The sequence below is a fragment of the Scyliorhinus canicula genome, chromosome 7 (assembly GCF_902713615.1).
Source record: "Scyliorhinus canicula chromosome 7, sScyCan1.1, whole genome shotgun sequence".
Classification (NCBI taxonomy): domain Eukaryota; kingdom Metazoa; phylum Chordata; class Chondrichthyes; order Carcharhiniformes; family Scyliorhinidae; genus Scyliorhinus; species Scyliorhinus canicula.
Genome location: NC_052152.1, coordinates 52,444,084 through 52,468,957, shown reverse-complemented (window position 1 = coordinate 52,468,957; position 24,874 = coordinate 52,444,084). Strand labels below are relative to the sequence as shown.

General features: G+C 48.6%; 1 protein-coding gene across 2 annotated transcripts in view; it reads left to right on the top strand.

The window, feature by feature from the left end:
- Window positions 1-24,874, top strand: part of LOC119968966 (prostaglandin F2 receptor negative regulator-like) — a 171,957-nt gene that overhangs the window by 72,546 nt on the left and 74,537 nt on the right. Inside the window, exon 1 of one of the 2 annotated variants that reach the window (XM_038802021.1) lies at window positions 22,004-22,387. The exons of the other annotated variant lie outside the window; for it this stretch is intronic. Coding sequence (XP_038657949.1) covers window positions 22,348-22,387 — 40 coding nt within the window. The 5' untranslated portion in view covers window positions 22,004-22,347. Of the gene's footprint in view, window positions 1-22,003; window positions 22,388-24,874 lie in introns of those variants that run through there. 2 annotated transcript variants of the gene reach the window in all.

Sequence of the window (24,874 nt, the reverse complement as noted above, 5' to 3'; positions counted from 1 at the left end):
GCACACTATACAAAAACTGCCCCACCGAACTGTTCGACCTATAGAGGTTTCGAACAATATTTGGAAAGTTGAAGTCACCCATGACAACTACCCTGAGACCTCCACACCTATCCATAATTTGCTTTGCAATTTCTTCCTCCACATCTCTATTACTATTTGGGGGCCTATAGAAAATTCCTAACAAAGTGACCGCTCCTTTCCTATTTCTAACTTCAACCCATATTACCTCAATAGGCAGATCCCCCTCAAACTGCCTTTCTGCAGCCGTTAAACTATCCTTGATTAACAATGCTACTCCTCCACCTCTTTTACCACCTTCCCTACTCTTACTGAAACATCTATACCCCGGAACTTCCAACAACCATTCCTGTCCCTGTTCTAACCATGTCTCCGTAATGGCCACATCATCGTAGTCCCAAGTACCAATCCATGCTCAAAGTTCACCTACCGTATTCCAGATGCTCCTTGCATTGAAGTAGACACACTTCAACCCACCTTCCTGCCTGCCGGTACACTCCTGCGACCTTGATACCCTCCTCAGTACCTCACTACTCTCAACACTGGCTTCTGGACTACAGCTCGATTTCCCATCCCCCTGACAAATTAATTTAAACCCTCCCTGACGAGCCGTAGCAAATTTTCCTCCCAGGATATTGGTGCCCCTCTGGTTCAGGTGCAAACCGTCCTGTTTGTACAGGTCCCACCTTCCCCAGAATGTGCTCCAATTATCCAAGTAATTGAAACCCTCCCTCCTACACCATCCCTGCAGCCACGTGTTTGTCTGCACTCTCTTCCTGTTCCTCAACTCTCTAGCACGTGGCACCGGCAACAAACCAGAGATGACAACATGGTTTGTCCTGGCTCTCAGCTCCCACCCTAGCTCCCTAAATTCCTGTTTTAAATCCCCATCCCTACTCTTACCTATGTCATTGGTACTGATGTGTACCACAACTAATGACTGTTCCCCCTCCTCTTAAGGATTCTGAAACAATGGTCCGAGACGTCACGGACCCTGGCACCCGGGAGGCAACATACCACCCGTGAGTCTCTTTCGTTGCCAGAGAACCGTCTATCTGTCCCTCTAACTATTGAGTCCCCAATAACTATTGCTCTCCTGCTCTCCCCCTTCCCTTCTGAGCCATAGGGACGGACTCAGTGCTGGAGATACCTTCACCGTGGCTTACCCCTGGTTAGTCCCCGTCCCCGTCCCCCCCCCACCACCAGTATCCAAAGTGGGATACTTGTTGCTAAGGGGAACAACCACAGGGGATCCCTGTACTGACTGCTTGCTCCCAGCCACTCTCACCGTCACCCATCTATCTTCATTCTTCGGAGTAACTACATCCCTGAAGCTACTATCTATGACCACCTCTGCCTCCCGAATGATCCGAAGTTTATCCAGCTCGAGCTCTAGTTCCCTAATGTGGTTTCTGAGGAGCTGGAGATGGGTGCACTTCCCACAGGTGAAATCAGCAGGGACACTGACGGCATCCCTTACATCAAACATTCTGCAGGAGGAACATTGCACTGCCTTCCCTGCCATCCCTCCTAGATAACTTGCGGTAAAAACAAGAAAACGAGCTTACCTGATATTCACTCACCCCCTTAGGTTAGAGGAGGTGGAAGAGTGGGGACACGACAAGTGTTCCCACCCCTCAACTTCAATACAGGTAAAAATAAAACATTTAACCAGCAACCACTGCGCCTCCTGACTGTCTCTCCTCTCGCGCTGTTTTCACTCCCCAGGCTATCTCCCCTCTCGCGCTGTTTTCACTCTCCTGACTGTCTCTCTTCTCGCGCTGTTTTCACTCTCCCGACTGTCTCCCCTCTCGCGCTGTTTTCACTCTCCCGGCTGTCTCTCCTCTCGTGCTATTTTCACTCTCCCGGCTGTCTCCCCTCGCGCTGTTTCCATTCAGTGAACATCTTAGCAACCATTAATTCAAATACAACACCCAAAGAATACAACACCAGGTAATCCTTTAAGCTTTCCTTTTAACATCCAGAAGACTTAAGAAACCCTTTTAAACAGAAGCACATAAGGTTTACATTCACTACTGAGAACATTTATAATTCTGAATTCACCAAATGATCACGAGGTAGTCTTTTCATAGAATTTGATTTTCATAGAATTTACAGTGCAGAAGAGGCCATTCGGCCCATCAAGTCTGCCCCAGCTCTTGGAAAGAGCACCCTACCCAACCCCATACCTCCACCCTATCCCGATAACCCAGTAACCCACCCAACACTAAAGGCAATTTTGGACACTAAGGGCAATTTATCATGGCCAATTCACCTAACTGCACATCTTTGGACTGTGGGAGGAAACCGGAGCACCCGAAGGAAACCCACGCACACACGGGGAGAACGTGTAAGCTCCGCACAGACAGTGACCCAAGCCGGGAATCAAACCTGGGACCCTGGAGCTGTGAAGCAATTGTGCTAACCACTGTGCTACCGTGCTGCCCATGGCAGAGAGATCAACAGTACTGCAGCTCTGTCTAGCTTCAGCTCCCACACTGAAAACTAAACTAAAACACACCCTGCAGGAAACAGCCTAAAACAAAAGTAAAGCCGACAGACAGCCCAGCTCCACCCACTCTCTGATATCACTGCAGTAGTAAACACCCATTTCTTAAAGGTACTCTCACTACAGATATCTATATACATACCCATTTATAAACACCCATTTCTTAAAGGTACTCCCACATGACAGCTGCCTAAGGAACGTTGACAAGTTCCTGCAGTGCATCTTGTAGATGGTACACACGGCTGCCACTGTCCGTCGGTGGTGGAAGGATTGAATGTTTGTGGAAGGAATGGCAATCAAGCTGGCTGCTTTGTCCTGGATGGATTGGATTGGATTTGTTTATTGTCACGTGTACCGAGGTACAGTGAAAAGTATTTTTCTGTGAGCAGCTCAACAAACCATTAAGTAGATGAAAAGAAAAGGAAATAAAAGAAAATACATAATAGGGCGACACAAGGTACACAATGTAACTACATAAACACCGGCATCGGGTGAAGCAGACAGGGGTATTAATGAGGTCAGTCCATAAGAGGGTCGGTTAGGAGTCTGGTAACAGCGGGGAAGAAGGTGTTTTTGAGTCTGCTCCCGTGTGTCCTCAGACTTTTGTATCTCCTGCCCGATGGAAGAAGTTGGAAGAGAGAGTAAGCCGGGTGGGAGGGGTCTTTAATTATGCTGCCCGCTTTCCCCAGACAGCGAGTGGTGTATATGGAGTCAATGGATGGGATGCAGGTTCGTGTGATGGACTGGTCTGTGTTCACTACTCTGTGAAGTTTCTTGCGGTCTTGGGCCAAGCAGTTGCCATACCAGGCTGTGATGCAGCCAGATAGGATGTTTTCTATGGTGCATTTATAAAAGTTGGTAAGAGTTAATATGGACATGTCGAATTTCCTTAGTTTCCTGAGGAAGTATAGGCGCTGTGCATTCTTGGTGGAAGCGCGATGTGGGTGGACCAGGACAGATTTTTGGAGATGTGTACCCCTAGGAATTTGAAGCTGCTAACCATCTACACCTTGGCCCCATTGATGCTGACAGGAGTGTGCACGGTACTTTGCTTCCTGAAGTCAATGACTTTAGTTTTGCTGACATTGAGAGATAGATTGTTGTCGCTGCACCACTCCACCAGGTTCTCTATCTCCCTCCTGTATTCTGACTCGTCGTTATTCGAGATCTGGCCCACTATGGTCGTATCATTAGCAAACTTGCAGATGGAATTTTGCCACAAAGTCGTGTGTGTACAGGGAGTATAATTGGGGGCTCAGTACGCAGCCTTGTGGGGCCTCAGTATTGAGGACTATTGTGGAGGAAGTGTTGTTGTTTATTCTTACTGATTGTGGTCTGTGGGTCAGAAAGTCGAGGATCCAGTTGCAGAGTGAGGAACCAAGTCCTAGGTTTTGGAACTTTGATATGAGCTTGGCTGGGATTATGCTGTTGAAGGCGGAGCTGTAGTCATTAAAAAGGAGTCTTATGTAGGAGTCCTTGTTGTCGAGATGTTCTCGGGATGTGGGTCGGGCCAGGGAAATGGCGTCTGATGTGGACCGGTTGTGGCGGCATGCGAATTGCAGTGGATCAAGGCGTTCTGGGAGTATGGAGATGATGCGCTTCATGACCAACCTCTCAAAGCACTTCATTACGGCTGAAGTCAAGGCCACCGGACGGTAGTTATTGAGGCACGTTGCCTAGTTCTTCTTCGGCACCGGAATGATGGTGGTCTTCTTGAAACAGGTGGGGACCTCGGAGCGGAGTGGGGACAGGTTAAAGATGTTCATGAACATATCTGCCAGCTGATCCGTGGAGGCTCTTGAGTGCACGACCTGGGATCCCGTTCGGACCCGTCGCGCTCAGAGGGTTCACTTTCAGGAAAGCTGATCTGACTTTGGAAGCTGTGGTGGTGGGTATGGGTGAATTATGGGCTGCTGGGGCACTCGACTGCAGATCGTTGGTTTCCTGCTCGAACCGAATATAGAACGCATTGATTTCATCGGGGAGGGGTGCGCTGCTGCTGGAGATATTGCTCGGCTTTGCTTTGTAGCCCGTTATGTTGGTTAGGCCTTGCCACAACCGCCGAGAGTCTGTAATGCTAGTCTGTGACTCTAGCTTGGTCTGATATTCCCTCTTGGTATCTCGGATGGCTTTGCGGAGGTCATACCTGGATTTCTTGTATAGGCCACGGTTGCCTGGCTTGAACGCCTCAGACCAGTCCTTCAGTAGGGAGTCAATCCCGCGACTGAGCCATGGTTTCTGGTTCGGGAAGGCACGTACTGCTTTCTTTGGCACGCAGTCGTCCACACATTTGCTGATAATGGTGTAAAGCTTTTTGAGTGTTGTTGGAGCTGCACTCATCCAGGCAAGTGGAGCATTTTCCATCACGCTCCTGACTTGTACCTTGTAGATGGTGACAGGCTTTAGGGGGGGGGGGGGGGGGGGGGAGGTCAGGTGGTGAGTTATGCACCGCTGGATCCTAGCCTGCACACCTTTATTCTATGTGAAATTGGTCGCAGGATTGTGCTCTTCCCTTCTCCCATTTTTGTCTATTTAGGACTGGTTTAGCATAGTGGGCAAAATAGCTGGCTTGTAATGCAGAACAAGCCAGCAGCGTGGGTTCAATTCCCATACCGGCCTCCACGAACAGGAGGCGGAATGTGGCAACTAGGGGCTTTTCACAGTAACTTAATTTAAAGCCTACTTGTGACAATAAGTAATTATTATTATTATTTGTTCTCTTCCCTCCATGCTAAGTGCCCTTCCTCCTAAAAAATGGCTGAGGCTTTTGAACTGACATCTGGGAGTGTCACATGAATGGTCAGGGTAACTTATTTTTGTCATTTCCCTGCCACCCTCAAAGAGGTATAAAACATGTCCGTCACCTCGTTTGGTGCGAAAGACATACAGATCTCACCAAGGAGATCAGAGGGTAAATATATCAGTGTAGATTTGGACAGCATTCTATTCATTTTTTGAGAATGTTTGCAGTAGTATTTCTATTAAAATCATTCAGATGAGTACCCAAACTCTGCCATCGAGATCTTCTGTAAAATGTGATTGAAAACTCGGTTGTTGAAGTCACTGAGCCTCACTGCAAAGTAAAGGGAGCTCAGGCATCTTGGTAGTGTTAGCCACGTGGACAATCGTTAAGTCTTAATTCAAGCTAAGGCAGCATGGTGGCGCAGTGATTAGCACTGCTGCCTCACGGCACCGAGGTCCCAGGTTCGATCCCGTCTCTGGGTCATGTCCGTGTGGAGTTTGCACATTCTCCCCGTGTTTGCATGGGTTTCGCCCCACAACCCAAGAGATGTGCAGGGTAGGTGGATTTGCCAGGCTAAATTGCCCCTTAATTGGAAAAAATGAATTGGGTACTCTCAATTTAAGTCTTAATTCAAGCTAATTTTCTCAATATCAAATATAATTACACAACAAGACAATAGGTTGCACAGCCTCTGAACTCATTTAAAACTTTTCAAAGAGATCCTTGGGAATAAATTGACAGATGGAGCAGATTTTCTTCCTCTATTTAGCCATTAACATTTCTCATCTGAAAGGCACTCTACAGTTTAGGTTCATGCAAAACAAGTACAGTCTTCCACAATCACTTAAGCAACAATGTATTGCTCGATTTTCCTAACGAGGTTTAAAATTCCACAAACTTTCTGATCCCATCCAAAAAATTTTGAATGTTTGTCCGGTACAGTAATTAAGGGTCCATTTGTCAACTGGAATAATCAAAAAGTTCTTTGCAAGTAATTGCCTTCAGCCAAGGCATCAGCATAAGTGTTGCTGGGAAATTGGCAGTGGTGTGTGAAAAGATTGGTTTCTACTCAGAGGAACTACATGTTTCTGGCCAGCAGCCAAAGCAAAAAATAGGGGCACTCTCCTATGGGTACCTTTAATTAAGGGATGGCTGTGGGGATCCTGGATTTTGAACACTGAGGGTTTACTGGTTGTCGTTCGTATCCATAACAGGCGAGTTCAGCTGTTGTACTTTTCTTGAACAAACTGGAGATGATGTCGTAAATGCACTGTCAAAATTGAAACCACCTTGGTTACACATCCTGCCTGTTTTAGCAGCCCGTTTTGAGAATGCACAAAATTAAGTTTTAGAACAAGTAACCTTCTTCCAGATGCTCCCATATATGTAACATCGCGGCTTCCAGTCAGAAGCCCAAGGAGTGTAAGGAAATCTTTAAAACACGGTAAATGATCCCTTGTGGTTTAGGCTGAAGTGTTTCCAAATGTATGTTTATTGCTCAGACACCATGAATAGTATAATGACTATTGTGGTTATACAATAGATTCATACAATCTGATTTTCTACAGTCCCAAGATGAGCAAACTTGGCCTCTGTAAATGTTGTCCCTCTGGCAGTCTTTTACATTCTGAGCTTAGAGGAACTGGTCCTTGATAGTCTGTGTACCCCTTTCTTTGTGAGTAATATCATACAATATCCAGATTGAATATTGAAGTGAGTTCCTCCAGATTTGACTGTCTTGATGGTTCATCTGCTAAACAGTTCATATTACAAAAGAAACAGGATGATCTTGTCAATCTTGAATATTTAAGTGCTACCTGGGTGGTTCCAGTGTTCTGGACAATACAACACTAACACCTGATGTGGGATGTAGCCAACATGTCTGCTATAGTTTCAACTTCCATTGTTCTGGCCAATAGTGATGCTAAAACAAATTCAAATTCAGATAAACACAAATTCTAAGATGTGATTAATTCTAGGATTCAGGCAAATTCCAACAGGGAGACAACATAATAATGAAACACCTAAAATTGCCACCTTAGCAACTGGCTTTCCTAAATATTACAAAAATACAAGTCTGTCACCTTTTTTTTACAAAACATGTAATGCATTGCTTCTTATAGATGCAGTCTTTAGCACGATAGTGTTTGTGGTCCCTGGAATAGGGAGATCACTGTAATGTTATTAGTACTGCACTGAATTAAGCAAACTGTGTGGTGATTGTAGATCTGAGTAGATGCAATACAACTGAGCAAGCACTAGAGGGAGCACGGGAGAGCTATATATACACAGGGACAGGAAGTGACGACACTTCACGGAAGGCAGAACTGGGAGCAGGACACAGACACACAGGCAGGCAGCATTTGAGGTAGCCGTAGGTTAAGCTCTGAAGACAGAACTAATTTACAATAAAGCATCTTCTCCACCTTTGAGACTACGAGCTTTATTAAGACATGAGGAACAACACATGGCTTCAGGCACTTACTACAGGACAACTCAGCTGCAGACACAGAAAGAACAAAATGGCATGGAAATCTCCTACTGGACATTTGACTTGGGAAGACATCGCTTATTCGAGGATGTGGCTTGGAACCCTACCTCAGCTGGACACGACTAGCAATATAAGAAATGTCTGGAAAATATTTACACCAATGTTTGATTTTTGTATCATAGCTAATGATGTAGCAGCAGCCTCAGACAAAATTAAAATAGCAATGCTCATCGCAGGACATGAAGCAAGGAAAGTATATAATGGATTTAAATACTCAAAAGATGAAGACAGCAACAACTTACAAACAATACTAAACAAATTTGAAGAGTACTGTAAGGAATTTGAACAGCACTGTATGCTCAGAGGCCAAACTGCACAGAGACTGAGTGATGCAAAACTCTACAAACAGAAAGGCTTCAGTCAAGAAATCGCGAGTGAAAAGTACAGATCAAAAAGAAGAAATAACTTGAATTTTTCACAAAGCAAAAACGCTGAAATCCAGTACAGATCGAAAGGAAAAGGTAACTTACAACTTTCAGAAAGAAAAAACGCTGAAATCCGTGATAAAATGGCGTCGGACCACATTTTACAGTCTCGGGCAGACAAAGAACAAAAAACTGCGTCTGCGCATGCGCAGGAAATGGAAGCCATGCATGCGCAGTTACAATTGCCCATTTTGCGTTCTGCGCATGCGCAAGCGCAGTTAAAAGAAGTTCTTGTTGCTGATCGTTATGCGCATGTGCAATGGACACAAAACCGCACAGTAAAGGAAGGCTGACTTGCGCATGCGCAATTCATTCCTACGCATGACGTCACAAGCATCATGACGTCTGAGCATCCGGACCACGCCTACTTAAAAGGGAAATGCCCGATAATTGAAAACAAGATACTTAAAGGGGTAAAACCAAACTTTCTTGCCTCAGAAGACAAAAAAACGCCTGAACTTAAACCAGCAGTTGAAAACAACTCACACAACACCCTGGAAAAAGCAGTCTGCACCACCCAAAGTGAAGAGAACAAAAAGAAATCCGAAACAAAAAAAGATGATTTGGTTTTCGAAGATTACTACTCAGACATGGCTGAGTTATTCGAATATGCTGATCACAGCATCAGCGACACGGTCGCAAAGCTCAACATGAATCTACTCGTGGTAGATAAATCGAACACCATGGTGCCATGGCAGATCGTCGATACATTGGATGACAGCAATACCCAAGACGAAGACGATGCCACACAGAGAGCACAGAAAGACTCCAGAGAGAGAGCGATGACAGGCTCCACATTGAGAGTGATGAAAGACTCCAAAAGGGAAGCAAGCAAACACTCCCTGGCGAACACCATGCATGAACAAGACCATGAAGGTCAACCCGCCGTATCTGAGCAACCGCAAGCAGACTATGAAAGTCTACCAAGCTCACATAAACAAGAAGAAGACAATGTACATCTACCCACTGCATGCGAAAACAGTGACAAAGTGATCACACTCGACATACAGGAGGTACAGGATCACAGCGAGACTGACAGTTCTCAGCTTGTCTGTACAGAAGCACAGAGTAGGGCCACCCAAGAGTCCAGTGAGCCCACGTCAACAGAAACCATGAAGATTTTGACTCCAGAAGAGGAGCGCCAAGAGTCCAGTGAGGCCACATCAACAGAAACCATGAAGATTTTGACTCCAGAAGAGGAGCACCAAGAAAGCAAAGACTCAAATTATCCACATGGGACACTCATTGAGCATAACAAGAAAAACAAAAGCCACAAGAGACACAGCAGAAATAAGAACAACAAAAATCGCAAGAAGCACTGCAGAAACAAGAACAACAACAGCACCAACAAAAACTACAAGCACAACGACAAAAACTACAAGAAGGACAACAAAACCAACAAGAAGCATAACAAAGATAGCAACAATAAAGCATCTTCTCCACCTTTGAGACTACGGGCTTTATTAAGACACGAGGAACAACACAAACTGTACATAATCAGAAAATACTGCACAATCTCAGCAGGTCTGACAGCATCTGTGGAGAGAGAAGGGATATTACGTTTCAAGTCTGGATGATTCTTTGCCAAAGCTCAAAGCTTGGATATTCCCTTCTCTCTCCACAGATACTATCAGACCTGCTGAGATTGTCCAGTATTTTCTGTTTTTGTTTCAGATTCCAGCATCCGCAGTAATTTGCTTTTATAAACTGTACATAATGTTCTACTTGAGATGAGGTTCAAGCTTCACCATTGCCACAGCAGCTAACTTCACCCCTGAAGCATCATCCACCTTCCCATCTGACACTGCTGAACTATTCAATTTTATAACCTCAATTGAGGGGTGAGGGGATTTAACTCCAAGAATGGGTGAGTTGGTGATAGGTGCCGGTTAAAATGATTGATTATTAAACAGGGTCCTACATTCCATTCAAGGTCTGGGCACAAAGCACCTGCTGCTCATCTCCCAGTTATCTCCAACCATTTCTGGGGAAATGTCTGTCCCTCCTCCTCCTGCTGACTGCACCTGAAAATGAAAAATGCTTATTGTCACAAGTAGGCTTCAAATGAAGTTACTGTGAAAATCCCCTAGTCGCCACATTCTGGCGCCTGTTCGGGGAGGCTGATACTGGAATCGAACCGTGCTGCTGGGCTGCCTTGGTCTGCTTTCAAAGCCAGTGATTTAGCCCTGTGCTAAACAGCCCCAGTAAGTTACATAGCAGTTATCGCAGTGATATCTCATTGTGTCTGGATGTTGTTCTCGCCTTGTCTTGCTCAAAATATCATGAGCGCCTCCACATTTCATTTGTGCTTTGTTCCTTTAAACACCATGAGTACACCATGCTCTCTGCACAGTTCGGGGATGGAGAATCCAGAACACAAAACTAATTGGTGCATGTTTTTTTCTTTATTCAATCACAGGATGTGGGCGCTGCGAGCAAGGCCAGCATTTGTTAGCCATCTCTAATTGCTCTTGAAATGAATGGCTTGCTAGGCCATTTCAGAGGCCATTTAAGAGTCAACCACATTGCTGTGGGTCTGGAGCAACATGTTATACAGACCAGATAAGGATGGCAGATTTCCTTCCATTAAAGGACATTCATGAACCAGATTTTTTTTTAAAACAACAAAGCATGAAGGTTTCATGGTTTCCATTACCGAGACTAGTTTTTCCACTCCAGATTTATTTATTGAATTCAAATTCCTTGAATGCCGTGGTAGGATCTAACCATGTTCTCAGATAATTTGCCTGTGCCTCTGGATTATTAGACCAGTGACATTACCATTACTCCACTGTCGTCTCCCTGAATTGTGTCCGCAGATTGTGGCCTGCTGAGTTGGGGTTTGCCTATTGAACTCCACTTCCCCACCCAGCCCCCACCCCCATTTGGAAGTTGCCTTCAGATTAAGTTGGGGCCTTAATGTCTCTCACTGATGACTCAATTCCACCATACAGAGAACTTCAAATAATCCAGAACAGGAGCCCTAAACATTTGCATGTTAAGCTGCAACAGGGTCCCGACCCATGTCCTCACCAAATTCTATTGGCTCCTTGCCTCTTGAGCATACTAATTTAAAAATCCCTTTTCCCATCTTCACACCTCACCATGTCCTTGCTGCACCTTGTTCTGTAATCCTCTGTTTTGTTACAACATCCTCGGCTAGGGCATGGTCAATTCCAGCCTCCCTTGACTTGGAGTTGCAACACAATTGAATTAACCAATAATTCTTAGAAAAATATCCAAAAGGTTTGACCTTTGGCTGCCCAATAATTACAGTCACCAGGTTTGTAAATTTAAACACAATTTATAACAAGAACTATAATGAAATATGCAGCGAATACAATTGGTTAACTATTATCTAATTCCTAATCCCCCCCTTTAAATTGCCCCCACCCTCTCTCTGTATATATACACATGGCAAACAAACACAAAGGGGAAGAGAGGCGTGAAAATAATAAGTGAAGTTAAAAGTCTTTGTTTCAGATGGTTGTTTCTAGCACCTTTCTTCACTCTAGGCTTCCAGGTCACGATCTCTGCTTTTCAGTCTGTAATGGTTTTCACTGTAGATTAATTAATTCATGTTCTTGATAGGTTCAGGCGGACTGCAGCTCACCATATTTCTGAAGAGAGGGAGAGATCGAGAGCAGGCTCTCACAGATCCTTCTTCAGCATCCAGGACCCAATTGAGCTCCATGTGTCTCTGAAAATCATCCCACTTGAATAGGACCCAATCACCACCTGTTACAGGGCAGAATATGGTATTCTGGCCATTCATTGACCACCAGCCAACCAATCAAACCAAGTCCAACCCCATCTCCCTGATGCCACAGAGTCTGAGTTATGCTGTCTAAAGCTAGCAGAGTGTATTATGCCATAACTATTGAATTCCTCATTCTCTCTGCTACTTGACTTAAAGGTACATGTCCATTAAGCATCTATGGATCGAAATGATAACAGGCAAAATTAAAGAAAGGGGAAACAAGAAGGACCCTTACAGTTTGTTAATACAGGATATACCTTTTTCCCTATCAACTTCAGTCTTCTGCACACTCCTACCTCCCTCTGCCTCACTGATTGTAGAATTATAGAATCCCTGCAGTGTAGAAGGGGGCTATTTGGCCCAGCACGTCTGCACTGACCCTCTGAAAGAGCACTCTAGCTCGGCCCATCCCCCCTCCTTATCCCCAGAACCCAGTAATCCCACCTATCCTTTTGAACACCAAGGGGCAATTTAGCATGGCCAATCCACCTAGCCTGCATATCTTTGGAACGTTGGAGGAAACCGGAGCACCCAGAGGAAACCCACATGGACAAGGAGAGAATGTGCAAACTCCACAGAGTCACCCAAGGCTGGAATTGAACCAAGGTCCCTGGCGCTGTGAGGCAGCAGTGCTAACATCTGTGCCACCGTGCCGCCCAAAAGGAGTGTTCATTCAGCACGTGACACATTCGGGAACTCTCTTTGTAAACCTCGTTGTTATACTACCTCTTCTGCCTTCATAAATATTTGCCTGAAAATATTGCTTCAAACTTGTAAAGCATTTTGCGATATTTTACATGAAAGGTACTATGCAAAAATAAATTCCTCATGTCTGAGTTTCCCCACTTTCTAGAATACGTGGCTATTTTAGTTTACTGTTGGCCTGTGTTGTTCAACATGACCAAGATATAAGTTACGATGCCAATTTTCCTTTTAATGCCTGATTATTATAATAAATTCAACATGTTATACTAATGGTCTGACGAAGAACTGACCGAACCAGTCTTAATCAAGACTGGCAGAATTCAAAGGCATAGGTCTGAACTTTTGATTAAGATCGATGGCTTATCTTCAGAACTGTTAACAAAACATAATTGACCTGAAACGTTGGGCGGGATTTACCGAGCAACCGGACGTGTGTTTTTCATCGGCGGAGGGGGCCCGCCAACAGGACTTTCTGGTCCCTTGGCTGTCAACAGGATTTCTCGTCGCCGGGAAACTCATGTCGGTGGGACTGGAATATTCCACCTGCGTGAACGGACGGTAAATTCCGCCCATTAATTCTGGTTCTCTCAGCACAAATGCTACCTGGTCTGTTAAGTGTTTCAAGCATTTTCTGTTTAAATTTCAAAATTGCTGCATCCGCAAATAAGTTGTCATGCATGTCGTAAACCACTGTTGCACCTATATTGTATAGTAGGACCCGTACTACAGGTACAACGGTAGTCCCTGCCTGCTGGTTCCGCCCAGTAGGCGGAGTATAAATATGTGTGTCCTATGTGCAGCAGCCATTCCGCCAGCTGCTGTGGTAGGCCACACATCTTAGAGCAATAAAGCCTCAGTTGTATTCAACTCTTGTCTTTGTGCAATTAGTCGTGCATCAATGCATAGATGCATAACACACAAATTATTTTTGTCATTACAAGCTCTAACCTTTTGTCTGAAGCAGTTGGTTTTCCAGTGCCCAGATTAGGTAACTTGTCCAGCAAGAATTATACCTAGTCTGACCACTTCCTCATCTCCCTTGCAATCCACAGTGCCATTTCCCTCACCGGCCAATATTGAAAAAAGTCTACTTCTCCCATGAATTATGTCTCTAATTTCCAGCTTCCTTTTTTTAACTTGCTCTGCGCTTATCATGGCAGCTCTACTATAGACATATAAAACCACTGTCATACCTCTGTCTTTGACACCCCTGGTTCCCAACAAACCTGCCTATGTCTCTGCTACTCCTTTCCTTTCCTCTTGCCCTCTGCTACCAACATCCCTCAGTTTTCTAACGGCCAACCCTTAACCCTCATCATTTAGCAGTTTCTCCATACCTTTCCATTCTGTTTTTTAAACTCAATACTTCAGTGAGACTCACTTCCCACAGCTTTAATCCTCTCAACATGCCATTCTTTGTCACTGACCTGCCCTTTCCACTTCTCATCGGACGTGACATTCTTCTCTTTTTCCAACAAGTACTATCCTTGTCCCCTTGAAAATGTTGGCATCAATCTTCTGTGCAAAAACTCACCAGCACCCATCTATCCACAATATTTATCACGCCATGTTTTCACTCATGTTATACAATGGTACGACCTGCTATTACATTGCTGTTATTTGTTTCCTAAACTTACGTATATTCAGAATTGTCCTATGACTATGCTGGCTAGAAGATGATGTTGATGTTTATATCATTATATACACCGATAACAGGACTGCATTGACGGAAATTAGCAAAATAGAAAGGAAGGGTGATTGTGTCTGTGTGATAATAATAATCTTTACTGTCACAAGTAGGCTTACATTAACACTGCAATGAAGTTACTGTGAAAATCATCTAGTTCCCACACTCTGGCACCTGTTCGTGTACATGGTGAGAGAATTCAGAATGTCCAATTCACCTTACAAGCACATCTTTCGGGACTTGTGGGAGGAAACCGGAGCACCTGGAGGAAACCCATGCAGACACGGAGAACATGCAGACTCCACACAGATAGTGACCCAAGCCGGGATTCGAACCCGAGACCGTGGCGCTGCGAAGCAACAGTGCTAACCACTGTGCTACCGTGCCGCTTGGCTGTGTAGCTTGGCTTTGGATAAACTTCAAACAAAATGCATAGTAAATGGATTCAGCTGTTACCTTCAGTGACCAATAATATATGTGGCTGGGAAAAAATTGCTCCATTCACATCTTCCAGCCCTTTAGGAATTGAAAGGGACTCGAGCAGAACTGTCTGTATGTAGGTGTATGTTATGACATCCGATTTATTGCCGACAATTAACCAGTTGATCAAAGTGGATCTAACACCTGCCCAGTATAGTTACACGTTTTGAATGAAATTTCCGTTGACAACTGTGTTGCTCAATGTAAAGTAATCATGTTTGAGGATGTAATTCTGAAATTTTCTGATTTCAATTATCTGCAAGTATAGCAGGGGAGGCAGTATCTCCAGAAAAGTTGAAGACCAAGTGGGAGGAGGAGTTGGGGTCTGAGTTGGAGGAGGGGTGTGGTGTGAGATTCTGCGTAGGGTGAATGCAACTTCCTCATAAAATCAGAGCATCCCTACTGGGCAGAAAGAGGCCATTTGGCCTATCAATTCGGCACCGACCCTTCAAAAGACCACCCTACCTAGGCCCAATTCCCCCGCCCTATTCCTGCAGCTCCACCCTAAGGGACGATTTAGCATGACCAACCCACCGAACCTGCACGTTTTTGGACTCTGGGAGGAAGCTGGAGCACCCAGAGGAAACCCACACAGTCCTGGGGAAAATGTGCAAACTCCACAGTCACCCGAGGTCAGAATCAAACCCTGGTCCCTGGCACTGTGGGACAGCAATGCTAACCACTGTGCCACCTTGCCAGCCCCTGACTGACAATTGCAGTGAAGCCAATGGAGCAAATTTTTATTTTATTTTTTTTATTTGAAATAAATTCAGAGTACCCAATTCATTTCTTTTCCAATTAAGGGGCAATTTAGTGTGGCTAATCCAACTAGCCTGCACATTTTTGGGTTGTGTGGGCGAAACCCACACAAACACGGGGAGAATGTGCAAACTCCACACGGACAGTGACCCAGAGCCGGGATCGAACCACCATGAGGCAACAGGGCTAATCCACTGTTCCACCGTGCTGCCCCCAATGGTGCAAAATTGATGGTTATTTTCTATTGGGAGGAGGTGAGGGGCACTGTCTCCCTGGTGAGAGATGGAAGAAGGGGGCCCAGGCAGTGGGGGGGGGGGGGGGGGGGGGGTTCTCTGCAGTCGATACTTGCATCTCCCATGAGAGATCATCTAAAACAGTGTTTTTCAAACTTTTCTGCCTGGGACCCATTTTTGACAACTGCCCATCCTTTGGGACCCATACCGGTCGACCTCCATTACCATGCCGGCCGATTTGTGACCGGCACTGGCTGACCTTTGAGACACAATATTTTCACTTACTTTAATGTGACAGAGGAGTCTGCTGAGTTCTCATGTTGTCACTCGCTTTCTTATTCAATGCTACATTTCTGATAATGGCTTCCGCTGATGATTTAAGATTTTACTGCCTCCGTTGAAAAAAAATAAAGAGGCTTGTCCTCAAACTCGCCATGTTTAGTCTTCAAAGGTGTAGTAATCCACGGGAGGCAGGAGTTCCGTCACCACACCAATATTTATTTACAATAACGATATTACAGGAGCAGCTACAAACAGTGCTGCTAGCAGTCCAGTCAACTTAAGACTGCTCACAAAGCCTACACAGGTGATTATATGGGCCCCCTCAATAAGCTATCATTCAGGGAGCTCATACTCCAATTGGCCAACCAATAAAGCCAATTGGAGTTCATTACACCCCTACCCCCCCCCCCCCCCCCCCCCCCCCAAAGGTGCGAGGAATTCCAGCCAGCTGGCATTCCTCTGAGCTTCTTCCTGCTCCTAATGTCTGGGTCTGTCACCTGTGTCGTCCGCCGGGTCTTTCTCTGAAGTGGGCGGGGTGTACCTTATAGGTGCCCGTCTTTTCCTTGAAAGTTGTTCTTCCTCCTCCTCGTGGAGAGGTGTCGCGGCGGCCTCGTCGAGTGTGTCCATCTCCGACTCTGATGACGGGATGACGGGGTCTGGAGTAATTGCTCGGGGCTGGGGATCCTTTCCGTCTGGGCTATCCCAGCTTGAGGCGGTCCTGCTTCGCCTGCCTCCAGGTGTGGTTCCGCTGCCCTTATTTGGTCTAGGTGTTTCTTCAGCACCTTACCTCCTATTGAAACCTCATAGGATATGGGCCTTGTTTGGGACTCTACCGTGCCTTTGACCCACGTTGGTCCATTCCCATAATTCTTGACCCAAACCGGTGCCCCCACCTGGAAATGTCTCTGCTGCCGACTATTATCATGTGTTGGGCCTCCTGTTGTTTCTCCACTTTCCCTGTTAAATTTGGGAAAAGGAGACTCAGCCTCGTTCGCAGCCGCCTTCCCATTAAGAGTTCAGCTGGTGGAATGCCCGTTGTGGAATGCGGTGTGGTCCTGTAATCAAACAGCCAGTGGGAGAGCTTTGTGTCTATTGACGCTGCTGGCTGCTTCTTGAGTCCCGCTTTAAGTGTCTGGACCGCTCTCTCTGCCAGGCCGTTGGTTGCTGGATGGTAAGGGGCCGTTTTGATGTGACGGACTCCGTTTTCCTTCAGGAATTTTCCAAATTCCCCACTTGTGAATGCCGTTCCGTTGTCCGACACCAATACCTCCGGAAGTCCATTTGTTGCAAACGAGGCCCTGAGCTTTTCAATTGTCGATGCTGTGCTTGCCGTGTTCACCCGGTGGACGTGCAACCATTTGGAGTGGGCGTCCACTATCACCAAAAACATTGAGCCCATGAAAGGGCCGGCGTGGTCAATATGCAGGCGGGTCCACGGTCTGCCTGGCCATTCCCACGGGTGTAATGGCGCCGCTGGTGGCACTCTTTGCCCCTGTTGGCACTCCTGGCACCGACGTACCAAGGCTGCTATGTCTGTGTCCAAACCTGCCCACCAAACGTAGCTTCGAGCTAGCATCTTCATTTTAGACACCCCTGGGTGTCCGTGATGTAACTCAGTTAAGATTGCCTGACGGCCCTGAGCTGGGACGATTACCCGGGCTCCCCATAATAGGATACCGTCTTCTACGGTTATTTGGTCCCTTCTGCTCCAGTATGGGTGCATCTGGGGCTCCACTGGTCTTTCCAGTTCCCCTGTTAGCAGTAAATGCTTCATCTTTGCTAAAAAACTGGGTCTTTTTGCGTCCACAACCGAAAAAGTTGTGTGTCTACTGGTAGGGTGTCCAAAAAATTTAGAGTCATTACTGTCTCCTCTACTTTTGGTATTTGCGGCGGAGTGTCCGGGAAGGGAAGTCTGCTCAAAGCATCTGCATGTGCTACTCGCGTTCCCGGTCTGTGCTCCAGAACGTATCTATATGCCGCCAGTAGCAACACCCAGCGTTGGATTCCAGCTGATGCAATCGGGGGTATTGACTTGTCTTCTTTTAATAACCCTGATAACGGCTTATGGTCCGTCACTATGGGGAATTTCCGCCCGTACAGATACTGGTGAAATTTTTTTACTGCGAATATCACCGCCAGTCCTTCCTTCTCGATTTGGGCGTACTTCCTCTCAGCCATCGCCAAGGTCCTCGAAGCATAGGCTATTGGCCGTTCTTCCCCATTCCTTCCTCTATGGGCTAAGAAGGCTCCCGTAGGGGGATGCATCACAAGTGACCACCAACTCCTTCCTTGGGTCATAATGCTCTAGGACATTTTCGGATGACAGCTGTTCCTTAATGTCCCTAAATGCTCGGTTTTGGCGGGTGGACCATTTCCATTCTTGCCCCTTTTTTAGTAGCTGATGGAGGGGTTCTAGGATGGATGCCCTATTTTCAATAAATTTTCCATAATAGGTTACCAACCCTAGAAATGATCGTAACTCCTGGACCGTGGTGGGAGCTGGGGCTTCTTTTATTGCCCTTACTCTGTCTTCTAATGGATGTAAGCCTGACTCGTCTACTTTATATCCCAGGTACGTCACTTGTGGGGCCAGAAAAACACATTTTTTCCCTTTTTAGCCGTACGCCTGCCTTTGCGAAACGCCTGAGCACTTCCTCCAGGTTCCTTAAGTGTTCCCTGTTTGTCCTACCCGTGATTAAGACATCCTCCAAATAAATCGCCACCTACGGTAGTCCCTGCAGAATATTTTCCATCGTACGCTGGAATATAGCGCAGGCTGATGACACTCCAAAAGGTAGCCTAGTATAACGAAAAAGGCCCTTCAGGGTGTTGATCGTCGCGAACTTCTGGGAGCCCTTGTCCAGTTTTAACTGCAGGTAGGCGTGGCTCATGTCTAGTTTCGTGAACAAAAGCCCACCTGCCAATTTGGCATATAGGGCGTCTATTTTCGGGATTGGGTATTTGTCCAGCAGTGCGTATTTGTTTACTGTCTGTTTGAAATCTCCACAGAGACGTATCGAGCCGTCTGGCTTCAAAATTGGTACCACCGGCGCTGCCCATTCCGAGAACTGTACTGGTCTGATAATGCCGTCGCGCCGTAACCTTTCTATTTCGTCATCTACTTTCTTCCTTAATGCAAAAGGTACCGGCCTGGCCTTACAAAATTTCGGAAGGGCTTCTGGGTCCACGTGCAAAGTTGCTTTGGCGCCTATGATTTCCCCCAAACATTCCTGGAAGACCTCCGGGTATTTTTGGAGTACTCCACTCAACTGCCCGCTTCCACTCTGGAAAATTTTCATCCAATCTAATTTTAGGTCCTTCAGCCAGTTCCGTCCAATTAAGCTCGGTCCGGAGCCCTCTACTATCGTCAACGGTAATCTGAGCAATTGTTTCTCATATTCCACAGGTACATGAGTCGTGCCCAGAACTTCCAGGGGTTCCCCCCTGGAAGTTTTAAGTTTCGTCGATGTTTTTGTTAGGGTTAGTGGCTGGAGTCCATCTTTGATTTTTCTAAATGCTGCCACTCCCATTACTGATACGGCCGCACCCGTGTCTATTTCCATTATTGTCGGCCGCCCGTTCACCCGTGGGGTAATCCTAATGGGTTCTGCTGTCTTCGTTGTAATATTATATAATTGTTCCCCTTCGGAGGAGGATGGGGCATCTAGGTTGTGTATTTCCCTGCGTCCCCACCTGCTATTCCTCTTTTTCCACCTCCTTCTAGGGTTTCTGTCGTTGTTACCCCACTCTGGTGCCAGAAACGGTCCTTCTCTGTTGGGGGAGCCTCAGCTGGTACTTCCCTCTGTCTCCAGTTAGTCCTGGCAGACTTGGGGGCAGTTCTGGGGTTTTCCTTTTTCCCTCTATTCCTCAGGTTTTTCCTGAGAGCGGCTATCTGGTAGCAGGACCCGTTGTGGTAGTCCCTCTCACAGGTATCTACCTCCATTGGCGTGCCCTGTAGTTCCTGCGCCCCACTTGCTGCCTTTTCTAGGGACAGTGCGAGCTGTAACGCCTGCCTGCAGTCTAGCTCCGTTTCCGCCATTTCTGTATTGTGAGGTTGTTTATACCACACACTAACCGGTCCCGAAGCATTTCATTTAGCGTCGGGCCGAACTCACATTTTTCCGCCAGCCTTCTCAGGCGGGTCAAGAAATTCGTGACTGACTCCCTGTCTTCCTGCTTCGCTGTGTAGAATCTGTACCTATGCAAAATGAGGGGTGGTTTTGGGTCGTAGTGCTCTTTCAGTAATTCCGTTACTTCTTGGAAAGTTTTCGTGTCCGGCGCATCGGGATAAGTCAGACTATGTATAATGGCGAAAGCGGAGGGTCCGCACGCCGACAGCAGGATAAGCCGTCTCCTTTCGTCCGCCAGTATATCATTTGCCCGGAAGAAGTAACACATTCTCTCCACATACTGGGACCAGTCGTCAATAGCCGGGTCGAATGCCTCTAACCTCCCAAAAAACGGCATTTTTAAAATGGCACGGCTTACCCTCCGAGTGCGGCAGCTGGTCTCTGCAAAATTCTTAGTTTATCTCGTCGCCACTGTAGTAATCCACAGGAGGCAGGAGTTCCGTCACCACACCAATATTTATTTACAATAACGATATTACAGGAGCAGCTACAAACAGTGCTGCTAGCAGTCCAGTCAACTTAAGACTGCTCCCAAAGCCTACACAGGTGATTATATGGGCCCCCTCAATGAGCTATCATTGAGGGAGCTCATACTCCAATTCGCCAACCAATAAAGCCAATTGGAGTTCATGACAAAAGGTCTTTGAAGTTTTGAGGATTTTAAACTTTCAATTGCCAGTGCTTCCCTACATATAACAAACATGAACTTTGCATCCTGATTTGCAGAAAAATTTTTGGGAAATAAATTTGGTGTACCCAATTAATTTTTTCCAATTAAGGGACATTTAGCGTGGCCAATCCACCTAGCCTGCAGATCTTTGGGTTGTGGGGGGGGCAGAACCCACGCAAACACGGGGAGAACTTCCTGAGGAAGGACCAGTGCTCCGTGTGGTGAATCACAGTCCTAGTAATTCACACAGTGTTACATTGTATGTGTTGTGTCTTTGTAAGCTTGGTATACGAGCAGTTGCGCGGCTCTGCCCACAGGGGGAGATGAGGAGTTTGTACTGGGCTCCACCCTTGGCTCCGCCCATGGTTCCGCCCATGGCTCCTCCCACTAACCGGAAGTATAAAGATCTGCAGTTGTGAGCCTGCTGCCAGTTCATCTCGTCGCAGGCAGGCTCAGTTGTAAGACTATTAAAACCACTGTTCACTTCCAACCACGTGTCACTCCGAAAGCTAGTGTTTGAAACAAACCTGTTGGATTTTAACCTGGTGTTGTAAGACTTCTTACTGTGCTCACCCCAGTCCAAAGCCGGCACCTCCGCATCATCTCAAATCTGTGGAGTAATGTTTGAACCTAAAATCTGTTGATTTAGAGGAGTGGGGTACCCGCCTCCACCCATGTAGTGTGAATTGAATTGTAACTTTATTACAACCGCAACAGTTTCCTTTTTATTCCTATTAATTGATTTTAAGTTGCATAAATTCATCCACGGCCAAATTATGTCTATTGACCATTTTGATTTAGATTTTTTAAACATTATTTGCGGAAAGCGGTGAATGGTTCCAGAGGCAGTCATACTAGCCCACAGCGACTATGTGACAAGAGAGAATTTTAATGTGCACAATGCCAGGATCCCAATGCTTTCCATATCAACGAACAAAGAACCCGTCTCACAACAGCAGAAACGAAAATAAAAATTCCCATGAGGCAGGATTACGATCACTCGATTTTTTTCTGTCGTCAGATGTCTCCGCCCGCTGAGCTGTTCTCTCCCCTTTAACAGAGCCAATTACCTGAAAGGGGGAAAGTCTTCCTGGGCGCTTCCGCCTGCTTTCTGCAGCAAGGGAACAGAAACTTCCCAAGTGTCTGGCCGTTAAAGCTGGCTTTGGGGTTTTTTCCATCCCCTCGAGTTTAAAAAAAAGGGGGGAGATTTCTGGGAGTTTACGAAGTTTTTGGTTTAATAAAAAGTTTGGTGTTTCAGTCTGGAGTTTGCTCATGTTGCAAAAAGTGCCACCTGGAGACTGAGTGAGGTGTTGGAAGGGCACCAGTTGAGAGAGAGAGATTCCTTTTCTTCCGAGTTTAAGGAGTGTTTGCCAGGAAAGCAGAACCTCGGTGAGGATGGAGCACTCGGTGTGGCTGCTGCTGCTGGTGAATTGGGGTAAGTTGTAAGGAGCAGACTCCAGAGAGGATCCCTCGTGGGAGAGGCAGGGATTGACCGCGGAGACCCCCCCCCCCCCCCCCCCACCCCCCACCTTCACCGGGGAGACTCTCTCGCGCCCCCCCCCCCCTCGCTCACCGGGGAGACTCTCGCCCTTTCCCCGCGCCCGCCCGCTCACTCACTCACCGGGGAGACACTCGCGCCCCCCCGCTCACCGGGGAAACTCGCAACCCCCCCCCCCCATCACCGGGGAGACTCTCACCCCCCCCCCCCCCGCTCACCGGGGAGACTCTCGCCCCCCCACCCCCACCCGCTCACCGGGGAGACTCTCGCCCCCCCACCCCCACCCCCACCCGCTCACCGGGGGAGACTCTCGCCCCCCCACCCCCACCCGCTCACCGGGGAGACTCTCGCCCCCCCACCCCCACCCGCTCACCGGGGAGACTCTCGCCCCCCCACCCCCACCCGCTCACCGGGGAGACTCTCGCCCCCGCCCACCGGGGAGACTCTATACCCCTCCCCCTCACCGGGGAGACACTGTACCCCTCACCAGGGAAACACTACCCCCCCTCCCTCACCCACCGGGGAGACACTTACCCCCCCTCCCTCACCCACCGGGGAGACACTTACCCCCCCTCCCTCACCCACCGGGGAGACACTTACCCCCCCTCCCTCACCCACCGGGGAGACACTTACCCCTCCCCCTCCCTCACCCACCGGGGAGACGCTGTACCCCCCCTCCCTCACCGGGGAGACGCTGTATCTCCCCCCCTCCCTCACCGGGGAGACACTATCTCCCCCCCTCCCTCACCGGGGAGACACTGTAACCCCCCTCCCCCTTCACCGGGGAGACACTGTAACCCCCCTCCCCCTTCACCGGGGAGACACTGTACCCCCCCCCACCGGGGAGACACTGTACCCCCCTCCCCTTCACCGGGGAGACACTGTAACCCCCCCTCCCCTTCCCCCGGGGAGACACTGTACCCCCCCCTCCCCTGGGGAGACACTGTACCCCCCCCTCCCCCGGCGAGACACTGTACCCCCCCTTCCCCCGGCGAGACACTGTACCCCCCCTCCCCCGGCGAGACACTGTACCCCCCCCCTCCCCCGGCGAGACACTGTACCCCCCCTCCCCCGGCGAGACACTGTACCCCCCCCCTCCCCCGGCGAGACACTGTACCCCCCCTCCCCCGGCGAGACACTGTACCCCCCCCCTCCCCCGGCGAGACACTCTCCCCCCCCCTCCCCCGGCGAGACACTGTACCCCCCCCTCCCCCGGCGAGACACTGTACCCCCCCCCCCCCCGGCGAGACACTGTACCCCCCCCTCCCCTTCACCGGGGAGACACTGTAACCCCCCTCCACCGGGGAGACACTGTACCCCCCTCCCCTTCACCGGGGAGACACTGTACCCCCCCTCCCCCGGGGAGACACTGTACCCCCCCTCCCCCGGGAGACACTGTACCCCCCCTCCCCCGGGGAGACACTGTACCCCCCCTCCCCCGGGGAGACACTGTACCCCCCTCCCCCGGGGAGACACTGTAACCCCCTCCCCCGGGGAGACACTGTAACCCCCTCCCCCGGGAGACACTGTAACCCCCTCCCCCGGGAGACACTGTAACCCCCTCCCCCGGGGAGACACTGTAACCCCCTCCCCCGGGGAGACACTGTACCCCCTCCCCCTTCACCGGGGAGACACTGTACCCCCCTCCCCCCTCACCGGGGAGACACTGTACCCCCCTCCCCCTTCACCGGGGAGACACTGTACCCCCCTCCCCCTTCACCGGGGAGACACTGTACTCCCCCTCCCCCTTCACCGGGGAGACACTGTACCCCCCCTCCCCCTTCACCGGGAGACACTGTACCCCCCCTCCCCCTTCACCGGGGAGACACTGTACCCCCCCTCCCCCTTCACCGGGGAGACACTGTACCCCCCCTCCCCCTTCACCGGGGAGACACTGTACTCCCCCTCCCCCTTCACCGGGGAGACACTGTACTCCCCCTTCACCGGGGAGACACTGTACTCCCCCTTCACCGGGGAGACACTGTACTCCCCCTTCACCGGGGAGACACTGTACTCCCCCTTCACCGGGGAGACACTGTACTCCCCCTTCACCGGGGAGACACTGTACTCCCCCTTCACCGGGGAGACACTGTACCACCCCCTCCCCCTTCACCGGGGAGAAACTGTACCCCCTCCTCCCCCTTCCCCGGGGAGACACAGTACCTCCCCCTTCACCGGAGAGACACTGTACCCCCCTTCACCGGGGAGACACTGTACCTCCCCCTTCACCGGGGAGACACTACTCCCCTCCCCCTTCACCGGGGAGAAACTGTACCCCCCCCTCCCCCTTCACCGGGGAGACACTGTACCCCCCCCTCCCCCTTCACCGGGGAGACACTGTACCCCCCTCCCCCTTCACCGGGGAGACACTGTACCCCCCCCTCCCCCTTCACCGGGGAGACACTGTACCCCCCTCCCCTTTCA